The 24717-nt window shown below is 44.1% G+C and overlaps 1 protein-coding gene across 1 annotated transcript; it reads left to right on the top strand.

The window, feature by feature from the left end:
* The first annotated feature begins 244 nt into the window (after positions 1 to 244).
* Positions 245 to 23113, top strand: LOC146607591 (nardilysin-like). The gene is made up of 31 exons (XM_085348839.1): positions 245 to 300; positions 1106 to 1309; positions 1740 to 1998; positions 2125 to 2206; positions 3258 to 3411; positions 4581 to 4654; positions 4776 to 4871; positions 5164 to 5286; positions 5546 to 5603; positions 5906 to 5979; positions 6467 to 6536; positions 7047 to 7124; positions 7225 to 7345; positions 8643 to 8701; positions 10331 to 10385; positions 10616 to 10720; positions 10817 to 10940; positions 11812 to 11898; positions 12235 to 12354; positions 13222 to 13273; positions 13647 to 13797; positions 14464 to 14591; positions 16929 to 17091; positions 18485 to 18516; positions 18645 to 18783; positions 20107 to 20154; positions 20645 to 20697; positions 21537 to 21620; positions 21696 to 21903; positions 22321 to 22410; positions 22533 to 23113. Exons 2-31 carry the CDS (start codon positions 1119 to 1121, stop codon positions 22737 to 22739), a joined length of 3285 nt encoding a protein of 1094 aa, XP_085204965.1. The 5' UTR covers positions 245 to 300; positions 1106 to 1118; the 3' UTR covers positions 22740 to 23113.
* Positions 23114 to 24717: the final 1604 nt, after the last annotated feature.

Below are 24717 nucleotides of genomic sequence, written 5' to 3'. Positions count from 1 at the left end.
GTCAGCCCAAACGATGCAACTTTTTACTTAAGAAAACAAACGTTTCTTTATTTTAATGACAACAATAACCGAGACTGTGACAAACAGGAGGCATCTATAATTTATTAATTATTATATTACTACCGGTACCCCCTTCCCCAGCATGTTTCTCGCACAAGCTTTACAGCTCGATTAGTGGCAACCAATCAGACGGCCAGTCTTCTGTGATTAACGTGACCTCAGCCAATCAGAGGCCTTGTTTTGACCAGCTGGGTAGTACCGGGCTACTTCTCTTAAACTTCGGCGGCTTCAAAGACGAAGGTGAGTGTTTTATTCCTCCTGGCAGGTAAAAACGGCTCCTATCGTCCGTATGTTGGAGTCCAAGTGAAGCTGCTCCCAGCTGACGGACACACAGCCTCCACCTACCCAGCCCGGGCGGCTGGCTGACGCTACTTCCGAGTATCTGGAGTAGCTAGCAGTCCGCTAACCGCTAGGATTAAAGTATATTGAATTTATTAGCTGTGAAACGAGCCGGCAGAGCCTCCACCTGAAGCTCACGGAGCTCGGTGTGTTTGCGGAGACGCCGTCGGCGGTTATATGGAGTTTGCTGCCTCGGTCAACCCGTTAGTGCCTCCGCTAGTTTCATAACGGGGAAGCTAGCAGTTAAATAAACTGGATTTCACATGAGCTTCCGCTCAATTTAAATCCTTGTTAACGTTCAACGTTGTTCTCGCGAGAGACGATGCCGAGTCACCAAAATTCCCTCATAAAATCTGATATTTACCTTTTACCGAAAACCCTTACTTGCTGAAATAAAACCCGAGGTACTTTTCAAAGCAGGAGGCGTTGTTCTTCAATTCGGCATTCATTTAATCTATATATAGTATTTTATTATTGGCTACTTGATGCTGATTCTTTCTGTAAATTAGGAGTTTAGTTTTATGTATGAAGTGATTCCAATAACATCCATGATTAAATAAAATCTGCACAGTCTGGATTCATGTTTCTCCCACGCTGTCCTAAAGAAAAGTGACCAGTTTATGCCGATTATCACAGTCAGCGCTGATACATTTATTTCCAGTGAATTAGTCATTGATAACTTGTTAATGTGTGTGTCTCACTGTAGAGGACTCTCCAAAATGCCTCAGACCAGCAAATCGAGTGGTGCTGGTGCTGCCAGTCCAGCATCTGCGCCAGACCAAGGTGAGCCTCCGCCCCCAGAGGGCGCCAGGGCTCAGGTGGCTGCTGGAGACGGGGAGGAAAGAGCCACTGTAGACGACCAGGGAGACCCAGAGATCGTCAAATCACCTAGTGACCCAAAGAGATACAGGTGAGTGACACAAGCATTTATTCAACCCATGATGAGGGTTCAAATGCAACCAGAAAACTGCTGAGTCCAACTGACAGTTTAACCCCACAGACCTCCATTTCACATTTCAGGTGTTTGCTTCACAAGTGAACTCCTACCTGTGATTGGTTGAAACAAAAGTGTTCCAGCCAGTGAACTGTTAGAAATACTTTGTTTTGCCCCCCCCCCCCCAGGCTGTTATTTTTGTAAGGTCCTCCTGAAGGTTCATTTTATTTTTCATTTCAGAAAATTAGTGTTCGTTTCTGCATTTCTTTCAGGCTTTGCACTTTGTTTCTCTCAGTTTAGTCTGACGCCTCTCTGACAGGAACGTCAGTGTTTAAAGTTGTTACCTGAGATCCAGGTGTGACGTTACTTGAGCGTTCACTGTATAAACTCTTCTGGTCTCCTGCAGATACATCGAGCTGAGCAACGGCCTCCGAGCACTCCTCATTTCCGACTTCAGTGGGGCCGACGGGGAGGGAGGCGATGGAGAGTCGGCAGAGCAGGAGGAAGAGCAGGAAGAGGAGGAGGGCGGGGAAGAAGATGAAGGGGACTCAGGTGAGGGCTCAGAGGAGGAAGAGGGGGACAGAGCAGAGGAAGAGCAGGACAGCGACTTTGAAGAGCTGGAAGAGGAGAACCCAGTGAAGAAGAAGAAGAGCTCTGAGAAGCAGGTGGGTGTGTGGAGGATGGGTGATGAAGGCTCATCCTCTTCCTTGGAGTGTCTCTGAACAAAAACAGTTTAACTACGTCAGCTCTCTGTGACAGATCCACCGGCAGTGACCCTTATGTGTTTTCAGGCTGCAGCAGCTCTGTGCATTGGTGTGGGGAGTTTCAGTGACCCTGATGAGCTGCCCGGCCTCGCACACTTCCTGGAGCACAGTGAGTGTGAACGTCATCGCAAACATCACCTGAGCTTGTCTTACAAACGATCATCCATGGTTTTAATTAGAATAAAGCTTTATTAATGAGATGTTAAAGTCAATGAACAGTCATCATCAGGTGTCTGTTTCCAGCGTCAAACCTACCCACCCAAATCTACCCACTCTCACGGTGTGCTCACACCAAACACGAAGCAATCGTACACCTCGCCTCACTCACATGAATACAGCTGCGTTGGCCCTCACAGCCAACGAGACAAGGAGGAGTCCAGCCAACAGCTGGAATCAAATTAAACATCCATGTTTTCAGAAGGGATTGCAAAGTCCTCACTTTCCTCCACGTGCTTTCATTGTTGAATCGTGCAGCTCCAGCTATCCCTTAAACAGTGTCACTAAACCCCGCCTCACCGCCTCAGGAGAATCCTGATGATGCAGCACAAAGAGACTTTATTTCAGAAGCTAAAATGCAAATGCAAACTTGCCTCTGTTAGCAGTACCTGTTGTAAGTTATGAGTAAATAACATGAATTTACTGAAATCACTGGAGAAACTTTAATATTAAAATGCTGCCAAAATATTAGAAACATGCTTTTTTTCACTTGTATGAGTACTGCTGGAAAAAGAAGCTGTAAACGTGGTCAGTTCAGCCTGTGTGGCTTCGATCCGAGCCTCCAAAAGCTCATCAGGAAGTCCTCACTATGAGAAATGTTTAAAAAGCTAAAGACTTCCTGCTGCAAAGGGAACATCTGGGTGCACAAATCAGCACAGTCTGACTCTTACAGGTTGTTCTGACGCGTGGTGACGCGGCACTGACTTTTTAAGTGGTATTTCCCACGTAGCTGCTTTCACCAGCAGCCTGAAATAATCCAGACATCACCGTGAGGAGCCTCAAACATCTGAACGTTAACACGTTAACCTGCTGGACCTACAGACGATTACGTAGTTTAAACCCAGGATTGGGTCACAAGTTGCCAGGAGCTGCTGGCAACTTGTGATTGGCCAGCAGAGACATGCTCTGACCGCTCTGTGCTTCTTCCTCCTCCTCCCCCTCAGTGGTGTTCATGGGCAGTGAGAAATACCCGGCGGAGAACGGCTTCGACGCCTTCCTGAAGAAGCACGGCGGCAGTGACAACGCCTCCACAGACTGCGAGCGGACCATCTTTCAGTTCGATGTGCAGAGGAAGCATTTCAGAGATGCGCTCGACAGGTGAGCTCCTCGGGTTTCCTGTTACCTGCTGTTCGTGGGATCCGCTGTGAGCTTTCAGGCGTGTGAAGGCAGCGCCCTCGCTGCGAGCGGACGGAAGCTCTTTGGGCCATCTGGACCTCTGATGGGAGGTCAGCTGTTCACTGCAGACGCTGTGAGGTAACATTGTCCTGAGGCTGTTTTTAGAGCAGCGGACAGACGGACGGCTGAGGACACGAGCGATCTGGAGGATGGAGAAGCTGTTATACCCACTGTTTCCCGACATGTATTTGTGGTTCAGAAATATCAGAAACTGTTAAAAAGTTCCCACATTCTGCTTTCTCTGTGTGTACACTGCCAAAAACAGCTCTATTTGAAATAAGCCAAATACTCTTAAATCTGACAAAATTGTGTTGTTTTGAGAAGAAAAATCTGCCAGCAGCGGTTGCTCAAATCCAGGCCGGCCGCTCTCAGCTGTCAAATACAGTTCTTAAATTGAAAAGTTGTCTCGTTCTTCCAGAATAAGATTATTTTTCTTATTTAAAGAGTACGGTTAGATTAATTTGCTAATTTTAAGGAGCAACATTTGCTTTCCCCATTGGCAGATTTTTTTTTTTTTGTCAAAACAAAACAATTTTGTCAGATTTAAGAATATTTGGCTTATTTCAAGCAAAGCTGTGTTTGCAGTGTACCCTGTAACTGGTAAATAAAGCTGGAAATGAGCTGAAATATCTTATTGAGAAAAAGCTAGACATTTTTTTCTAGATTGAGCTTAATGTTCTTATGCAAAACTTGCTTGTTAAGAATATGAATAGAATAGAAAAAAAGTCCATAACCAAGGTTTTTTACTTTCTTGAAAATTGTTTTTTTGCAGTGTCGTCAGCTTATTTGTTTCCCATGTCCTCTGCTTGGCAGACATTTCCTTAACATTCAGGGACAAATGTTAACATTTCAAATGAAGAGGGTCGCCGTTTACAAAAAGGAGGAAAAGCAGCTTAACTGTTACACTCTTGCCGCCTGGTCGTTGTAAAAATCACACACATTAGTGTCATGAGCTTAAACTGTCCTATAACACACTGAGCTCTCCTACCAGACAAACTGTTGGACACAATATTTAAACTACACATATTGCTGCCTTTCTCAGTCTCAGCTGACACACCAGCTGTGGCTCTGACGTCCTGTCTGCGTTTCAGGTGGGCTCAGTTCTTCATCTGTCCTCTGATGATCGAGGACGCCGTCGACAGAGAGGTGGAGGCTGTCGACAGCGGTGAGTCCAAACATGTTTAAATATTAAAATCTGCCATACATTACGGCGCCCTCTCGCGGTCTTCTCCTCCCTCTCTTTACATCTCCCTCTGTGATGTCACTTCCTGTCCTCTGATACTCAGAGTTTCAGCTGGCGAGGCCGTCCGACTCCCACCGGAAGGAGATGCTGTTTGGGAGTCTGGCCAAACCGGGACACCCGATGAGCAAGTTCTGCTGGGGTGAGAACACACACACACACACACACACACAAGCTGACTCCACTGGCTTTGTTTGATGGTTCAGTCTGATCAGGGCTCAGTAACAGGGAACGTTTCATGAAGGTGTAGTAACACGTTTTTAACAGATGTCTAAATCAGTGGGCTTGGGCTCATAGCCTGTAATCTGCTCGGTCTGTTTTCAGTTCTTTTGCTGCACCTGCTGCATTGTGTTTCCTGCCCAGGCAGACCTGCACACACTTGTTGGTTGTGGACAGATTTTTGTGTTTAACAGGTGTCGTTTTGTTCCTGTCAGGTAACGCTCAGACATTAAAGCACGAGCCCCGAGAGAAGCAGATCAACTCCTACGAGCGGCTCAGGGACTTCTGGAGGAGATATTACTCAGCTCAGTACATGACACTCACTGTTCAGTCCAAAGGTAACAGTAGAACCGCCACCATGCCGGTCTGTCACGTGTTTTCACTCTGAGTCTGTGGGCAGGACTTGTCCTGCTGATGAGCTGAGTTCAGCCTTGCACCTGTTTATTCCTAATGTGTCACAGAAAGCAGCAAAAACACAAAGTGCCAACAGACTGGACTGAACGCTGTTTATTTATAGAGTAAAGTTCAGCTTTAAACTGAAACTGCGGATAGAAACGAGCTCTGTAACAGCTGGATCACAGTGTTTGTGTTCTTCAGAGACTCTGGACACGCTGGAGGAGTGGGTGAGGGAGATCTTCATCAGGGTGCCCAACAAGTAAGACACACACAGACACACACACACAAATATTTAGGTGATGTCACATGTCTGCATCCAATCACGTGTTGCTGTAGAAACCCTGAACTTTGTTCTGTGTAGAATTAATAAACAGTGATCATCAGAATCTTTAAATGAATAAATGATGAGTTCTTTCATCAGTTAAACCTGTTGATCAGCTTCTTACCTGATCTGTTTAAAGTGAAGAGGTTTGATATTTATTGATATTGATTACTGGACAGAGTGCTGATCAGATGGCTCAGTAATGGAAATTACGTCAACGTGCCTGTGTTTGTTTCCAGCGGTGAACCTCGACCTGACTTCTCTCACCTGCAGCAACCGTTTGACACGCCGGCCTTTAACAAACTCTACAGAGGTGACTCATACTGATTATTGATTTTTATGTCATGTTGTTGTTATTATTAGCAGCAATCCTTTGGTTATGAATATGGAGCATGAGCACCTGCTGCTTCCAGGTGTGTTTCCTGTCCCTGTTGTAGCACCTGGTTTATCACCTGTGGCTCAGCATCAGGTCGTCCTTAGTAAAACTGAGAGAGGCAGAAATCTGAATCTAAATCTAAACACCTCACAGTCAGGAGGAGACCCACTGCCTGATCAATACAGTTTATCAGAATCAATCTGTAATCACTAATGTCAATCTCTCGGGCCAATAAGACTATAACACTTAGATAACACTTCCCCTCTCTGACTGGCCAGTCTTCCATCACCTGACAGCAGAGTTCCAGGAAGTGAAGCCATTCGGTTTCCTCCCACATTGTTTCCATGGAGACGTCCTGAAACTCTGATAGTAATGATGTTTCAGTGAGAAATTGGGATTGATGAAGACTGCTTGTGTGTTGCAGTGGTGCCTGTGAGGAAGGTTCATGCTCTGACCATCAGCTGGGCCGTCCCGCCACAGGGGAAGCATTACAGGTGAGTCACTTTCTGACCTTTAACCCTCGACTGTTCAGCGCAGCTGGCTGGGATGTATCACAAGTTAAAGAGCAGGAGTCTCAGTCAGCTCGCACTCAGATTTCATTGCACAGCAATCACTGATCACCATTTTGATCGTAACACGCAGCCTGGCTAGTGCACGTGGCTGTTGTCTAACATCATAGTCACCATCAGTAAGACGAATCCTCAGTTTGAAGCTGTTTACTCTCCTGAATGAATCTGAAAGTTTTCCTTGTGCATCAGGAAATAGACCAATTCAGACGTGTTCTCAATCAGGAAATACTCAGAAAACACGATGACCACTCACTCGCTTTGACATCACTGAACTCTTAAATGCTTTATCCTCACATCATCGCAGACCGCCGTCACACAAAGCTTGTAGTGTTGAACGTCCGGTCTGATGTTTGTGTGTATGTGGATTGCGGCTCACGTCATTTGAAATGTTCACAGCTGAGTGTGTGAACACGTTTGTTTGTGTTCCTGTGTCAGAGTGAAGCCTCTTCATTACATCTCCTGGCTCATCGGACATGAAGGGACAGGCAGCATCCTGTCGCTGCTCAGGAAGAAGTGAGTCATGAAAACAGACGTGTGAATGAAGGAAGGCACTGCCCTGTGTGTGTGTTCTGTGTTTATAAGTATGAGTGTGTGTGTGTGTGTGTGTGTGCAGATGCTGGGCTCTGGCTCTGTTTGGAGGAAATAGTGAGACCGGCTTTGACCAGAACACCACCTACTCAATCTTCTCCATCTCCATCACTCTCACTGATCAGGGCTACCAGAACTTCTACCAGGTACACACACATACATACATGTTGGGTTTTCATATCTTGCTTTCCCTAGCCCCTTACCGTAACCACAACCATAACCTAACTGTAACCCTGACACTAAAACCACATTTTGAGTCTCAAAAATGCCTTCAAACTTAAAAAACTTAAAAGATATTAAACTTCTAATTTTTGGTTGCCACAAAGATATGAGTACATGCTCACTAGGGCTGCCACGATTAGTCGACTAGTCACGATTACGTCGACTATCAAAATCGTCGACGACTGATTTAATAGTCGACGCGTCGTTTGAAGCTTTGTAAGATCCCAAAAGACGCAGGAATAAGTAGTAGGATTTAAGAGTGTAATAACGGACTGAAACAGAAGATGGCAGCACTGCATGTACAAGGATGCCAGCTGCCGTTAAACCCCGAAGAAGAAGAAGAAACTGTGTCCCAGAATTCATAGCGCAGCCCAGCTCAGTTTCCAACAATGGCGGCAGCTTGCTAGTTTTAATTTTACTCTTATTATTCTTTCTGGGTTACAAAATAAACGTTTAACATATTTTCAGGCGAGAATGTAGCTGTGTAAACCTCAAATATCTGCTCAGTTTATCAGGACACCAAATATTTTCAAAAGCGCGCCGACGTTTTCGGAGACGTCTGTTACCCACTAGCTCGATAGCGAGCCGGGGGCAAGGCTAACTAGAGCCGTGAGAACACCGGACTCCCGGCAGATCGTTTTCAAACCCACCGCCGTCTTTCGCTACTCAGGTTAAATATATATAAGTCACTTAGATAACTTAACAATGTTATTGTTTGGCTTTTTTTTAGTATTTTATTTGTTCCTGAGTAAATCGGTTTGGCTGAGATTAAAGTTATAGTTTTTACACAGCTGAATAAACGTCAAGCAGACAACTGATTATCAGAAATGTGAGATGCTCCAGAATTTACTCCAGTGTCCTGTTATATTTTAGATAGCAAGGAGTTTATTAAACTTCACCGAAACAATCTGCAAATTTCATTAAAATTTAATAAACTATCATCTTGTCTTTATTTTTAGTTAGCACAGACCTTAAACACTTAAAGCTGTAAGCTAATGATAGTTATATAAGAGCAGATGCTGCTGGTGCAATAAGCTGTACGTTTTACGTCCAATGGATGCATGATCTGATTAGTCGACTAATCGCAAAAATAATCGGTGACTAGTCGACTATCAAAATAATCGCTTGTGGCAGCCCTAATGCTCACACACACACAAAAATGTGTTTGCTGATGTAAAAGCTTAGGTTTGGGGCCTCACCGTGCTGCTGTTCTCTCTGCAGGTCGTCCACTTTGTGTTCCAGTATCTGAAGATGCTGCAGACTCTGGGCCCCCAGCAGAGGTCAGGCTTAAAAACCTAATTCCCATCTCAGCTGCAGACGTCCATAGACAATGCTTTCTAGGTCAAATCTGGTCATCATCATTTAAAAACAATTCTATTTAGGATTTATGTTGTTGTTGAAAGACTATAAGTCATCTTTGCAAGCTGTTCCAAAGGTGTGAATTTAGCCCAATTCCAGCTGTGACTTCCTGTTTTCCCTCTGAGCAGCTTCCTGTTGATTAGAACTCTAATTGACATCTGATTGGCTCAGATGTAGAAGCTAAAATCTGTCACGTTTGGTTGAAAAGTGAGAGCTCAGCAGATGTCTCCATTACACCATTCTTCTGTTGAAAATCAGGTGTGTTGTTGCTGACATTGTATTTATGTATGATCACGCCACCGCACACCATCCACTCAGCGTCCACCGTCACTCATCTTTAAATCTACAAACATGTTTGTGTCGTTTCTCTTTTATCTCCATGTAAGTTTCTGTATCATTGTGAGCAGCATGCTGAGATGATCCATGCAATGATCCATGAGCGTCTGATAGTTTGAACTTACTGTTCCCTCGTCCTCGTGCGGCGTGTTGCTACAGCATTTAGTGAGGAAGAGGCATCCTCTCACTGAAAACCACACCCACACTGGACAGGAGATCTTTCTTCTACACATCACTTAACCTAAGTTGTCTATTTAGAGTTTAGAGACTCAGCTGCACATGCTCACATTCCGATACACCATACAGGCATCATACATGTTTTGCTCCTTTGTATCTGCTGTTGCAGTGCTGGATGTTCATATTAAACCGTAGTAATAACGAGGTCAGTGTATGTGTAGTAGTCTCTGTGAGCCAGCAGCTCAGATTGCTCGTTACCTCGGTGAACTGACATCACCGTGTCACAGATTTCTTTCAGACACGGCACGCTCAGAAATGAGAGAAGATCTACAGTTTCTGCTGCAGGTTCAGACTCTGGCGTGTTCAGATGGATCTGAGGAGGTTCAGGTTCAGTTTGTTTTTTAGAACTTTCACACTGGCCAGATGAGTGGGTTGTGCTAACAAGCTCCAGCCCCTCTGCAGGCTTTCAGAAGCTGTCCAATCAGAAGAAAGTTGTATTGGAGTGGGAGGAGCTAAAGCATCACTTTTCAGACAGGATGAACCGCAGGGCTAGACCCAGTTTAACATAAGGAAGGATTATTTTGAAGTCTGAGAATAAAACTGTGGAACGGCTTTAATCTAACTAACACTCATTAGATAAACTAACACTAACAGACACACAGTCTGCAGTACCACATCCAATCAGAGAATCCCATCTGTAATGAAAAGCACCGTAATTGGATCGATTTATTGTTAATTTTCTTCTGTAAAAGATGCTTAAACAGAACTTCAGTGAAGGGCAGAGTTCTTATCACACACTGAAGTCAGATGTTATGTGATGAGGGGACATGGCACTTCTGGTGGGAGGAGCCAGACACTTGTTGAGGAAGCTATGATGTCATCAAACTTTGTGAAAAATGACGTCCAGGAAAAAAATCTTTTTAAGCGTTAATCTGGGACGAAGTCACCGAGCTCTGAGATTATTTTATTTTATCTGCTTTTATTTCTTTTTCTTTGTCTGAATGAAATCCTCTGTTTCTGCTTTCTTTATTTTTCAGGATCTATGAGGAAATTCAGAAGATCGAAGCCAACGAGTTCCACTACCAGGAACAGGTAGAGGTATTGCACCACAGACACACAGTCAGGCTGAAGTGATGTAAGCTCAGGGAGGAGAGCAGAGGCTGAAGGTAGACACTCAGAGGAGGAGAAGGCGCTTCGTCAGGGACAGCAGAGACAGAGTAGGACAGAAACGATAGAGCCAAGCGTTGTGTAACTCTTCATGATGAGCTTCACTCTTTACTGTCTTTCTCTGTGAAACGCTCACTTCCAATTGTGTTGGGCAGACGGATCCCATCGAGTTTGTGGAGAACATCTGCGAGAACATGCAGCTGTTTCCCAAACAGGACTTCCTGACCGGAGACCAGCTCATGTTCGAGTACGACCCCCAGGTGAGCATCACCGTGATCCGGATCTTGATCCAGAATCAGTGCAGTAATCTGTCCTGTGTAGAGTTTATGCTCTCAGTGAACTGTTTGTGTTGTCAGGTGATCAACGCCGCTCTGTCCCTGCTGAAACCCGACAGAGCGAATCTGCTGCTGCTGTCGCCGGAAAACGAAGGCTGCTGCCTCCTCAAAGAGAAATGGTTCGGTACCTGCTACAGCGTGGAGGGTACGACGCTTTAACCACAGCACAGTTACTCTGTTAGTCTGCACCAAGGAGCGCGTAGCTAAAAGCTAACCCTAACCCTGAGGCAGGGGGAGGTCGTCGTGTTGGGAGGGCATGAAGCGCTTATTATTTTCATCACTTAACTCACACAGACCATTTTTATACGCTACTATAGTAACATCAAACTTCACCTTCGAGAACGTGGAGGTCTGAGGTAAAACGACTGTTTAGTTTAGTTTTTCAGCAAACAGTTGAACAAAATAACAAAAAATGTTTGTGTGCATGAAGCTGCAAAATTTGTTGTGTCGACATTACTGATACATGCGATTTTAAATCATTTATGGAGTAAATGTCTGCTTTGAAACAGAGTAAAGCTGTGAAGGCGACTTTGAGTCCTACCTGTTTGTGTAAATGTCTCAAATTTAAAATAATAAATAACGTAATAATAAACGTACAGCAGCCTGATAACTCAAAATTTAAAAAAAGCCAGATCCAGTGTAATTTACACTAAATGCAAATCAGCTGTTTATGTTTTCATGTACAGCTGATTCGGCTGTGAACCAAACATGCTTGTGTTTGGGCTGTGAGAGGAGGAACATGCAAACTGCAGCACTCCTGTTTCTTCATCATAATAAAGATGACTGAAGAAATCTGCCGTTAAACCTGCTTCTTTGTTCACAAATGTCTTCATCATCGCCATTACTGCAAAGTCTTCACAGGAAACAGGAAGTGACCAGACAAGCCAATCAGAATTAAGTGGTGTGAAGTTAGCGCAGAGTTTAAAGTTTCAGGGGGTCCTCGGCGGTGACAGTCTGACCCTGTGACTGCTTCCTGTTTGTCGCTAAATGTGGGTGTGTTTGTTTTGTCTCGTCAGATATCCCAGAGGAGTGGGCTGAGCGCTGGGCTGGAGACTTCGAACTCAACCCTGAACTCCACCTGCCTGCTGAGAACAAATTCATCGGTCAGTGTGAACGCATTTGGCAGCTTCAGATGATGAATAGCAGCTCAGGCTGAGTCCACATCAAGCTGATTTAGGATCAGCTGAAGGCTGAAAAGTTCAGATGTGCATCTTAGACTCCTACAGCAAAGCCGGGAACAAGTTTCCAGCCTTCGGAGAAGTTTAGATCTGAAATCAGTCAGGATTTAAGAATTTAAATAACAAAAAAAACCAATTTCTACATCCTGTAACATCACAGCGTAAAGCTGTACATCAGTACGTTTCAGTGTTTCAGTCATCACAGCATCATTACTGACAACCAATAAACTCAATCTTCTGGGTTTTTTGTCGCTTCTGCAGCAACGGATTTCACCTTGAAAACGTCTGACTGTCCGGACACAGAGTATCCTGTGAGGATTGTGAACAGCGAGCGCGGCTGTCTGTGGTACAAGAAGGACAACAAGTTCAAGATCCCCAAAGGTGAGCTGGGCCGGCCAGGTCTACTGATGGAGCTGAACCAGAAAAGGGAAACCAAAGTTTGGACCAACCAACAATTCAGAACCAAATAATCTCACGTTTACCTTCATGTAAGACAAAAAAGCCATCACGGTTTAGCCCCGCCCGGAATCCTCTCCTGCTGCCTGGTCTTTTGCGACTCTAACAGGACCAAAATGAAGTTTGTGTTTTGTGATTTAGACCTAACACCAGAAACTTATCAGGACAGACTTTCCTGAGCTCAGAGGCAGCTGAGCAGGAGGGTCACTTCCTTATAGACTTCTGTCCAGACAGACTTCTTTTTACAACCAGAGGAGTCGCCCCCTCCTGGACATTAGAAAGGGTTGCTGTTTAAGGAAATGCTTCCACCTTTATTTATAGTCTGTATCTGACAGTGAGCGAGTGCGGCAGAGTTAGAGGAGTTAATGTGCTAGTCTGACCTCTGCTGAGTCTGCAGCATCTTCAGGCACTGAGCACAAAGATGACGACCTGCAGAGTAAAAACTTTCAGTCAGTGTTTCAGTCCAAGTTTAAACCATAAATAAGATCTATACTGGTTTAATCAGACAGACCAGTTTAAACTATCCACCTGAAAACTGCTCAGGCATTAAAGCTCAATTTTATCAGGACATGTCTGATAGGAAGCAGGTGGAACAGCAGTGTCTTGTGGACACTTGATGTCATTACACTTTATCCAAATAAGAGTGATGCGGTGTGATGTCAACTCAATTAAAAACTGTATTTATACCTACAGTTACACAAAACACGAATCAGCAAGACAATAACAGCTGGAAACAGTCAGGTGTATCAGAATCTGTTTGGATAAATAATCACTGATGTGTTTTTATTTCAGCCTACATTCGCTTCCACCTGATCTCCCCGATGATCCAGAAGAGCCCAGAGAAGTAAGAGCCACCGACACACCTGAACATATTAGATCCACCTGCAGTGCAGCACAGTGTTACCTGGAAACAGTGACTGACACAAACATAGCTTTGTGTGCTACATATTCAGCATTTGTTAAATTTGAGCGGCACAGATGGAGAGTGGGCTGAGCCTCACTAAAGTCTCTAAATCTGTCGATGCAGTCACTGAGTTCTGAACAGAGAGGTGAGCAGAGCGTGGCGATCACAGCTCAGAGTGAGAGTTGCGCTCGGTCTGACGTGGTTCAAACGGACACGTAGAGAATTCAGATCTAGCAGTTCATTCACATTCTGAGATGATCACGATGATGATTATGATGATGAAGGTAACTCTCTCTCTTCTCCTCCTCCTCAGCCTGGTTCTCTTCGACCTCTTCGTGAACATCCTGGCTCATAACCTGGCAGAGCCGGCCTACGAGGCCGACGTGGCTCAGCTGGAGTACAAACTGGTGGCCGGAGAGCACGGACTGATGATCCGGCTGAAAGGCTTCAACCACAAACTGCCTGTGAGGACACACACAGACACTCAGACACACACATTTTGGTATGAAGGTTATTCCTGCTCTGCATGAACCTGCAGAGTCAGCACTTGCAGCTCTGACAGTCTCCATCTCGGCTTTTATCTTCTTTATTCTGAAAACCAAAGATTGCAGGAAGTGTCCTGCAGATGAGCAGGTACTTATTTAGGCATTTATACTAAAGCTTTTTCTAAATTAACTTAAACTTCAATCATCACCAGTCACATGTGATAAACTACTGAAGGGTTGCCCCATAAAATAAAATCCCACCGTCTTCGTGTCACTGAATTCTCACAAACTTCAGGAACTGTGAGTGCCGGTCTCTCTGATAATTCAATTCAATTTTATTTATACAGCGCCTAATCACAACAACAGTCGCCTCAACACGTTCTATATTGTAGTATAGAGACCTACAATAACACAGAGAAAAAAATAATCTCCAAAAGATAAAAGTCTCTACAAAACACATGGGTGAGTGCTCTATGCAGGTCTCATCAGCTTTTTTGTTGTGGGCTTTTGCTGAGAGTAGTTCGATGCTACTTGACTGTGAGGGTATCTGTTAGTTAAAGATGAAAGCACACAATAATGAAGTTGGTTTGATATCTGCGAGTTGGAGTGTTAAACATCATTTCAGCTGCTTTGTTTTCCTTCCAGCTGCTGCTGCACCTGATCGTGGATAAGCTGGCAGACTTCAGCACCGAGCAGAGCGTCTTCACCATGTTCTCAGAGCAGCTGAAGAAGACCTACTTCAATATCCTCATCAAGCCGGACAGGCTGGGCAAGTACGTCCACACAGGCCTTTTGAGTTCAGTATCTAGAGGAGCGAGGGGTTGAACCAGTGATTAGTGGATGACCTTCTGAGGCACAGCTGCTCCTGAACCAGTTCTGTTCTGTTTTAACAGCAAATCGTGTCACATTTTAATAAGCTAATCAGAAACTTTTCCATCAAATAAACGATTCCCAGTGATTTCCATCAAGCTGTGTTCATGTTCTCTGCCCCGTGCTCAGTCAGAGCATGCTCACTGATGTCAGTATGTGGGCTCGTACATTTAAGAAGATAAGATAAGATAAGATAGAACTTTATTAATCCCTCAGGTGGATTCCTCTGGGAAATTCGGTTTCCAAATAGCACAGCACCAAAGTTACAGAATGTGAGCAGAATACCATATAAATACAGAGACATATATAAATAAAGAGTATACAAAAGGAATAAATAGGAATAAGAATACAAGGGAATTGCACATTTCAAGTATTGAAGTCTATTGCACCGTTGGTTATTAACAAAAAGTATTTCACAGTGAAAAGGCACTACAGCTTAGTTGTTCCCCCCTCCTTTGTCCTCCTGTTTCCCCTCCCTCTGCCCTCCAGAGAGGAGTTAAACAGTCTGATGGCGTGTGGGACAAAGGAGTTTTTAAGTCTGTTGGTTCTTGTCTTTGGGAGAAGCAACCTGTCACTGAACAGGTGTGCAGAGGATGCCCAGCATTGTCCATAATGTCCAGCAGGTTTTTTTTTTAGTGTCCTTTTCTCTGCCACTGTCACCAGAGTGTCCAGCTTCATGCCGACCACAGAGCCAGCCTTCCTGATTAGTTTTTCCAGGCTGGGCATGTACTCCTTTGCTGTGCTGCTCCCCCAGCACACCACAGCATAGAAAAGTACTCCAGCAACCACCGACTGGTAAAACATCCTCAGGAGCTTCCTGCAGATGTTAAAAGACCTCAGCCTCCTGAGGAAATACAGTCGGCTTTGGGCTTTTTTATACAGGTGCTCTGTGTTGCATGACCAGTCCAGTTTGTTGTCCACCCACAGCCCGAGGTACTTGTACTTGTTGACCACCTCCTCTCCCTCTATCTGAACCGGCAGTGGACCTGCTCTAGACCTCCCGAAGTCCACAACCAGTTCCTTGGTCTTCGAGGTGTTGAGTTGCAGGTGGTTTGTGTGACTCCATGTGACAAAGTTCCTCACCAGACTTCTGTACTCCTCTTCCTGATCATTCCAGATACACCCCATGATGGCTGTGTCGTCTGCAAACTTCTGAATATAGCATAATTCAGAGTTGTAGCAGAAGTCAGAGGTGTACAGGGTGAAGAGAAGAGGGGACAGCACAGTTCCCTGTGGTGCTCCTGCGCTGCTGACCACTGTGTCAGACGTGATGTCCTTCAGCCTGACGTACTGTGGTCTGTCAGTGAGGTAGTCGGAGATCCAAGCGACCAGACAGGGGTCTCCACCTCCATCCTGTTTAGTTTCTCCTGAAGCATACAGGGCCGGATGGTATTAAAGGCACTGGAAAAGTCAAGAAACAGGATCCTGACCGTGCCTTTTCCCCCATCCAGGTGTGAGTGGGCTCTATGTAGGAGGTACAGGATGGCATCCTCCACTCCGACATCCGCCTTGTATGCGAACTGTAGTAGGTCCTGGGCATGCTGTAGCTTTCCACCTCCCGCTGTGCTGCTTTCATCTCCTCCTTCACTTTGCTCCTGAAAGCCTTCTTCTTCCTGTTGAGGACAGCCTTGACTTCCTGTTTTACCCACAGTTTGTTATTAGGATAACACCGTACCGTCTTAGCAGGGGCGACCGTGTCCACACAAAAGTTGAGGTAGTCTGTCAGACAGTGTGTCGCCCCCTCTATGTCCTCACCATGTGGGCTCAGAAGCACATCCCAGTCTGTGGTGTCATAGCAGTCTCTCAGAGCATCCTCCTTTTCTGGGGTCCATCTCCTGATTAAGCGTGTTGTGACAGGCTGCCTTTGGACGAGGGGTGTGTATTGTGGCTGTAGGTAAACCAGGTTGTGGTCTGACTTCCCTAGTCTGACCTACTGTATGCGTCTCTCACATTGACATACAGTAGGTCAATTGTCCTGTTGCTCCATGTGGGACAATTCACAAACTGGTGAAAAGCAGCCAGAGTAGAATCCAGTGTGGCATGATTAAAGTCTCCAGATATAATAATGAAAGCCTCGGGGTGTTGTGTCTGCAGTCTTGCTGTAACTGTGTGTATTTCCTCTGTATTTCTGAGGGTTTGATCAGTATCGGCTCCCAAACTGAGCATTTCCTCTGAGGAGAGAGACTCAGTCTAAAGTGGAGCTGTAGGTGGATGTGATCAGTGTGGTGTTTCCTCTGCAGAGACATCCGTCTGCTGATCCTCGAGCACTGCCGCTGGTCCGTCATCCAGAAGTATCGCGCAGTCTCAAAAGGTCTCACTGTCGACGACCTGATGACCTTCGTCAGAGGGCTGAAGGCAGAGCTTTATGCTGAGGGGCTGGTGCAGGGAAACTTCACTAGTGCGGTGAGACACACACACACACAGACTTGTTTTCATATAGTGAGGACATCTAAGGCTACGTTCACACTGCAGGTCTTAATGCTCAAATCCGATTTTTTGATCAAATCCGATTATTTTGTCTGCTTGTTCACACTACAAATAAAATGCGACAGCAAACGCTCTCAAGTGTGAACGCTCAAAGCGGCCCGCATGCGCAAAAGAAGACGTCACACACAACGCGCTCTGTTTAGACCCAGAGCAAACAGTATTGTTTGACAGATGGCCCTTAATATAAAGACTTCGGACTTCACGTTTCCCAATTTTTTGCTTTAAGTTATTTTGTTATTTACATAATAATAATGTAGATAACCTAATAATTATCCTTATTGCTGTTAGAGGAGCGGTGCTTCAAAGGATAGTTGGTGATTTCTGTCAGAATCTGCAGATTATTCAGTACAAATAAAATGTTCACGTTTCTCCAACGTTGTCTTCCCAGCAGTTTCACTGACATCTACATGGGATGGCCAGGAAGCGTTCGCGATGTCTTCTTGGGCGCTTCTCCGGCGCTGATAATTGGCGTCTGTCTTGTGTCAGTGACGTAAAAGACGGATTTAATGCGACTTCACCATTCAAACAGCAGTCGCTTTCTAAAACATCGGATATGTATCAGTACCACATACGAAAGTGAGCCAGATCGGATTTGAAAATATCGGATTTGTGCCGTTCACACTGTCATACCATGATCGGATATGGGTCGCATAGGGTCAAAAAAAGCGGATTTGATGTGCTTTCGCCTGCAGTGTGAACGTAGCCTAATTGACATAATACTTTCCCTAGCCGGTTACCCTAACCATGAAAAATGAATGACTAATCCTCAGCTTAAACCTAAATTTAACCATAACCCAACTGTAACTCTGACACTAAAACCACATTTAGAGTCTGAAAAAGGCCTTCAAACTCATGGGGAAAGGGCATTTTGTCCTCAAAAGGGCTGTTGGTCCCCACAAGTATAGTAGCATTCCAATTTTTGGTCCTCACAAGTATGTATAAACATGGTTCACATAGACAAACACGCACACAGAGCTGAGGTTAAAGGTAAAGTCTGTCAGCGTGTATCCTGGGACTGAGTTCCTCCTAAACAATATGCATCAAAACAGATAAAACCTCCACAGCGGCGCTGCTATACAAGAAGAAGAAACAGGAAGTACAGAAAATGCTGTTTTCTCTAGGAAGTTTTTTTTTTTTTAAACTCTAGAATCTCTGCTTCTCTAAGTCCTGATTGTGTCTTCAACCGCAACAGGTTACAAAGATCGAGGTGTGTTGAAACGCCACCGATGTGCAGATCAGAATCAAGTAGAAGAATATTTAGTTCAGGTTGAAGGTCTAAGCTCACTGATGATGTCATTTCCTCCCACAGGAGTCCAAAGAGTTTCTGCGCTACTTCACTGAGTGAGTATCTGCTGCTGTTCATCAGTTCACAGAGACATCTTCAGTCCTCTAAATGACGTCAGCGAGGTTTTACAGATTCAGGGAAGAGTTCAGCTTTCTGCTCTGATGTCACACCAACCTGTGTGCAGGAAGCTGCAGTTCCAGCCGCTGCCTGCAGACGTCCCCGTGCTGTTCCGGGTGGTGGAGCTGCCGCTGAAACATCATCTCTGCAAAGTGAAATCTCTCAACAAAGGAGACGCCAACTCTGAGGTCACCGTCTACTACCAGGTAAAAAAAACAAAAAACACAACACCACAGAACTGCTGATTCCCGCTTTGTCCAATAGGGGGCACTCTCAAGCTCGTCCAGAATGAACAAAACTGTAAATTTCATGATGTTCATCCTGGTTTTGATAGAAGAGCTCAAGACAACAGATATAATTCTATTTTTTATATTTTTGTGGTTTTATTTCAGTAAAATGCCTTAGTGCGAGTATCGGGGACATCACAGCGCCACAAGTTGCTTTACAGCATCCTCTATTTTACAGTTTTTTACAGACGCTAGGACACATTTCTCAATACTTAGGTCACTTTTGCAAAACTCCTCACACAGTGAGCACAACAGAAGTCTATGTGGGCTAAACTGAGGATCAGTTATCATTGTTTTGGCACGAAATGCATTCAATGACTACATCTCTCAAATTTCATGAATTATTTTCTCACTCAGACACAACAACTGCCAAAAATCTTTGTACGTACAGGACATTTTGCATGTACTTACATACTGTTTTCAAAACTGTTAAACTTCAAAACAATAACACAATGCAAAACTGAATAAGACAGCAAAATTCAACAGCAATATTTTATTGAAACATATTTTAAATCTAAAAATGCAGTTTAACCAGCCACAGCTGATTCTCATTGTAGATGAACATCTACACAGGTGTTACTCCTTCAATTTCATTACAAAAGGAGATAACTGCTGAATAGGTTTGTTTTGTGATGTAAACATGGACCCAGCCAGAAATGGAGAAGATTAGCATTACTATTGTATGTGTATCAGTGGATGGTGTGTATACAAATTCTTGTATTTTGGGATTACTTAGTGCAAAAAAATAAAAATACATAAACAAATATTAACGAATTCTGCATGATGTCTGATTCATTCCAGTAACATATATTGAAATTATAAACAGAGATGTGTCCTTGTTTTACACAAGACAACACTGTGTAATGCTACATGTTGTTAGTGTTTTTTAGGTCATTGTTTTGTGGGTGACAAAGTGTGTTTGTCGGCTGTCAACCTTTGCTAGTGTTCTGGAGGAATGTTTTTATTTGAGACCTGAATGAAGTGTTTTGGTAGTTGTAGTGCATTTTGAATGTGGAATGAACTGCTTTGCCAAGCTGACGGTCAGTTAGGAGGATTGTGTGAAGAGTTTTGCAAAAGTGACCTAAGTATTGAGAAATGTGTCCTAGCGTCTGTAAAAAACTGTAATTTGGGGCATGAAGCCAGCAGCGGTCTCCTGATAGTATCACCTTCAATCACAACCAGCTGCTTCCTGCTGGGCTTTAATTCTGTGTGTGTGTGTGTGTGTGTGTGTGTGTGTTGCAGTCCGGGCTGAAGAAGCTCAGAGAGCACGCGCTCATGGAGCTGATGGTGGTGAGTGTCGCCTCAAACACTGAACACAAGTTTAACATTTAGAAGCAAATTGAATAAATCCAGATCGTTCAGGTTCACAAAGTTCTGTGACTCCACCCATAAGAACCTGTAGCCGATGTAAAGATGGACGATCACCCCTCTAAGGTCGTCTCCCTGTACACCTGCTCTGACCACTCACCCTGTGATTTGACCTCAAACACGTTCGCAGAGCAAACACGAGCCTCTGCTCTGGTGAGGAAGGGGCGGTCAGCACAGGACTAACAGGAAGATATTTAAAAGGTTCAGAAGAGACCGCCTTCAAGGAAAGATCATCCAGGTTTAAGCAAGTGGGGTTTTTAAATCTGGGTGAAGTGATGAAGCTTTTAGATCACACCTCATACACATTAATTTTATCAAGCTAACACCTGTTCACTGGTACGTATTCTGACTGAAACTACAGGAAGTGAACTCATTACAGCTTCCTGTTTGAAGTTTATGTGTGTGTTCACAGATGCACATGGAGGAGCCCTGCTTCGACTTCCTGAGGACGAAGGAGACGCTGGGGTGAGTGTTCTTCCGGTTAACTGTCACACTGATTCAAACCACAGCATCAATGGGCCTTGACCCATTGTTGTGATCTGTACGCTCGAGTGGGATGGCCTTCGTTGTCCTCCAGGAGGTTTGTTCACTGGTGCATCTTTATTTATAAGGCCCTGCTTGGACAAATGCCCACCTACATTTGCGATCTGCTCACACGGAGGAGTACTGTTTCTTACAGCCTGCGTTCAAGCGATCTTTTTTTGCTCAATGTTCCATTTGCAAGAACTGAACTGGGAAAGAGGGATTTTACTTATGCTGCCCCTTTCACATGGAACATGATGCAAAAAGACTGGAAGATAGCAGATCTTATTTCATTAAATGCTTTTAAGTCCAGATTGAGAGAGCCAGAGAAAAATGTTTTTAAAATGTAATTGTTATTTATAATATGTATGTAACTTTGTAATTTCAACATGTTGTCGCGTCTTGGCCAGGACTCCCTTGAAAAAGAGGTTTTTAATCTCAATGGGACTTTTCCTGGTTAAATAAAGGTTAATAATAATAATCATCATGTTGATAAAGCAGGTTTCCTGAAACAGGTTTCCATAGCAACACAATCACTGATAATGAGAACCTCCATCAGCGAACAACTCTCCACCCTGAGCCAACAGGAAAGGAGATCCCACCTTAACGTCAGCTGAATAAAATCAGAAACCTTTAATAACAAACGATCACGTGTTCATATCTGTGTCACACAGACTGGAGTGTGAGCTGCTTTTACATTCAAAGAAACAGCAGGGGGCGCTAAAACGCAGAACTCCCCACATCATCACTGAGTTTTTAACTTGCTGACCTCTGACTTCCAGGTACCAGGTGTACCCCACCTGCAGGAACACGTCGGGTGTGCTTGGATTCTCCGTCACCGTGGAAACTCAAGCCACAAAATTCAGGTGAGGATACCTGTGTGAATTTAGCTGAGGTTTTCAGGTGAGCCAGTTTAATGCTTCTATTGGTCCTCCTCACAGCTCCGAGTTCGTCGAGGCAAAGATCGAGGAGTTCCTGGTGAGTTTCGGTGAGTGTCTGTCGGGTCTGAGCGACGAGGCCTTTGGGACTCAGGTGACGGCGCTCATCAAGCTGAAGGAGTGCGAGGACGCACACCTGGGGGAGGAGGTGGACCGCAACTGGTTCGAGGTGGTCACGCAGCAGTACGTCTTTGACCGGCTCAACAAGGAGGTGACGCTCATGTTTCTGCATCTGCATGTTACTTTACCAACATCCACCCATCCATCCACCTAGTCTCTTTTCTGTTTATGTAATTCAGGGTTGCAGTGGAGGTGGAGCCTATCCCAGCTAAGTTGAGATGGATGAATGTGAATCTTACCAGAAGTCATGCTATGAAGTTTTCTCTCAGCACGTTCTACAGGCTCAGGTTTAACCAAACCAGCCAGTGACCGTGCCAGTGCTGGTGAATGGCCTACCGACCACTCACTCTTACAGCTGGGATGGGCTCCTCCTTCCCTGAAACTCTGAACTGGATAAAGGAAAGGAAATGGATGGATCTATTGCGAGTTTGTCCCGGGAATTTGATGCTGAGAGGCTGTGTTGCTGGTTCTGGTCCCAGTTGATGACCGACTGTGGTTTGCGTTGCAGATTGAGGTTCTGAAGACGTTCACCCAACAGGAGCTGGTCTCCTGGTTCCTGGAGCACAGAAACAACAGCAGCAGGAAGCTCAGCGTGCATGTGAGTAAACAGGAAGCAGTATTTCTCTCTGAGCTGCGTTTGTAAGAAACAAGCTGTTTCAGTAAAGTTGAGTTGTTAAAGTCACACTCTTTATTTTCCTTCCTGTTCCTGTCTGCACTCAGGTGGTCGGCTTCGGCGTGGAGGAAGGTGATCAGAGCACCACCTGCAGCCCAGATTCTGCTACCTCGTCCTCGGCCTACGGTGAAGTGAGCGAGCTGACATTTGTGCCGACCTCGTCGCCATCTCTTCAGGACACCACGCTCATCACCGACATCAGAGCTTTCACCTCCTCCCTCCCCCTCAACCCCTACCACAAAATCATCAACTAGGCTACACCCCATAAAAGTGAAACGCCTACTGATTGGTCATGTTTCTGCTGTGTCCTTTTCCTCTCTGTGATTGGTTACAACAGTGCTACATTCACTTCTTGTGGGAACTAATATGCTCTGAGAATCAGATTTCAGGTCAGTTTTGGACAAAGAGTCCAGAAAAACTACAATCATGGCACCTTCATGGGTCCGATGAAATTCCCCTCCTTGTAGCTTTCAACTGTGAAATAATGATTTTTCCCACAAGACATGAATGCAGCGTGATGACTCAGGGCTGTGGTATCAATAAAGTCATTATTTTATTTGTAAACACACACGTGTTCTTCCTGTTATGCTCACTCCATGCTTCAGTTTGTCCTTCAGTAATAAAACATTTAAAGACATTTCATATTTCATCTCCAACTTCTTGTTTTCATTTGGAAAAAAATCCGAAATAAAGCAGACAAAAAAGGCAATCATTGACCTCCCTTAATATCACTGACTATAAAAACTATAATAAATCCTCAGATTTTTGGAATCCTGCAGTTTAGAAATTGGAATAACCACTAATAAAAATAACTCTTAGCTAGAATATGAGCTTAAATGAGTGGGAGTACATGCAGTGTTAAGCTTAACATATGCTTGGATAATGTGAAAGGACGCACAGGAGAACTGTTTCTTCTTTCTCGCCTTTTTATCCCCAGTAGTCCACACATTTATCACCGTATTTGATTCGTTGTTTTATTAGTTATTTAGGTAGTCTGATAACCTTTTTAAAAAGGCACACAAATGCAACAATCTCATTACGTAAGTTTACTGTTAATATAATCAGACAATGGACTCAGCCTGATCACCTCAGAGGGTCACAGCTCCATTTCAATGCAGTGGACTAAATGTCCTTGAGCAGCACAAACACTTCTCTAACCAGTCGGAGATGAATTTGCATTGCGTTTTTTCCTGCACTGCTGTGCCGGCACGCCACTTGCCTGTATATATTTGTGTTTGTTTAATTGATTTTATGAGAAAATTACATTTGAAAAAAGTGCCACATATATGTGGCACATATATATAGATATATATGTATATATATCTATATCTATCTCTCTCTCTCTACATATATATATATCTATATATATACATATATAGATATATATATACAACAGTGAAAAAAACCCAAATCAAAGTAAAAATAAAGTTAGCTAAAAAACAGTAAAACTAAGACTGACATCGTAAAGTACACTTTAACTTTGAGGAATACAGCTACTTGAAGTCATAATACAAACGTGTGCTTGTGATCTTAAGCCCGACAGGTGTGTTTACCTGTCATTATGTGGATTATCAAGCGTAGATGGCGTTTCAGAAAAAAGGGCCCAAATGCAAATACAGGACTGGTCCTAGGAAAAAGGCGAGCCAGATGATAATACATAAATACCCATTGAGTCCAAGTAGTACCGAGTTAAATGTACATACGACTTGTTTAAAACACGTGTATGAGCTCAAACATTTAGTAAAACAAAACTGAGCAACACACCTAATGCATGAACCAAAAAACAAAAAGCAATACAAAAACTGGACACATGGATGAACACAACACAATGATCCCTTAGTGACTGTTCCACAAGTATTTCGTCTTTCCTTTGAAGTTTGCAAGACAGCAGTTAAAAATTCTTTAAAGAAAAATGAGTTCAATTCTACATGACCAGTGATGTTGTAGACAAGCGAATAAGGAATTGCAATTATAAGAAATAAAAGCTTTAATAAGCATCTTTAGGAAGATAAACAAAAACTATACTTTTAACACATTTTACCTTATTTTAAGGGTCAGGTAACCATGTAATTAAAATAGCATGATTTCATAATCATATAGTACACCAGTGCTATGGTAAAGTTCTGTGGGTGATCTGCTTTTGGTAGTAAACGGTAAGAGAGACGGATGTTTTAAACGGGGCTGAAAGATGGGTACCCTGTGACAGATTTTTCTGTTTCTGACAATGGAGCT

This window comes from Diplotaxodon limnothrissa, linkage group LG23 (assembly GCF_057381915.1).
Source record: "Diplotaxodon limnothrissa isolate DT_005_m linkage group LG23, D_limnothrissa_male_GT1.1, whole genome shotgun sequence".
NCBI lineage: Eukaryota > Metazoa > Chordata > Actinopteri > Cichliformes > Cichlidae > Diplotaxodon > Diplotaxodon limnothrissa.
Note: the sequence above shows the minus strand (reverse complement) of the source record. Positions and strands in the feature narration are given on the sequence as shown.

Excerpts from the sequence above, each read along its gene's own strand:
- LOC146607591 (XM_085348839.1), top strand. The coding sequence starts at position 1,119 with ATGCCTCAGACCAGCAAATCGAGTGGTGCTGGTGCTGCCAGTCCAGCA. Across the intron at positions 5,287-5,545 it reads ACTCACTGTTCAGTCCAAAG|AGACTCTGGACACGCTGGAG; the intron begins GTAACAGTAGAA and ends TGTGTTCTTCAG. Across the intron at positions 13,274-13,646 it reads ATCCAGAAGAGCCCAGAGAA|CCTGGTTCTCTTCGACCTCT; the intron begins GTAAGAGCCACC and ends CCTCCTCCTCAG.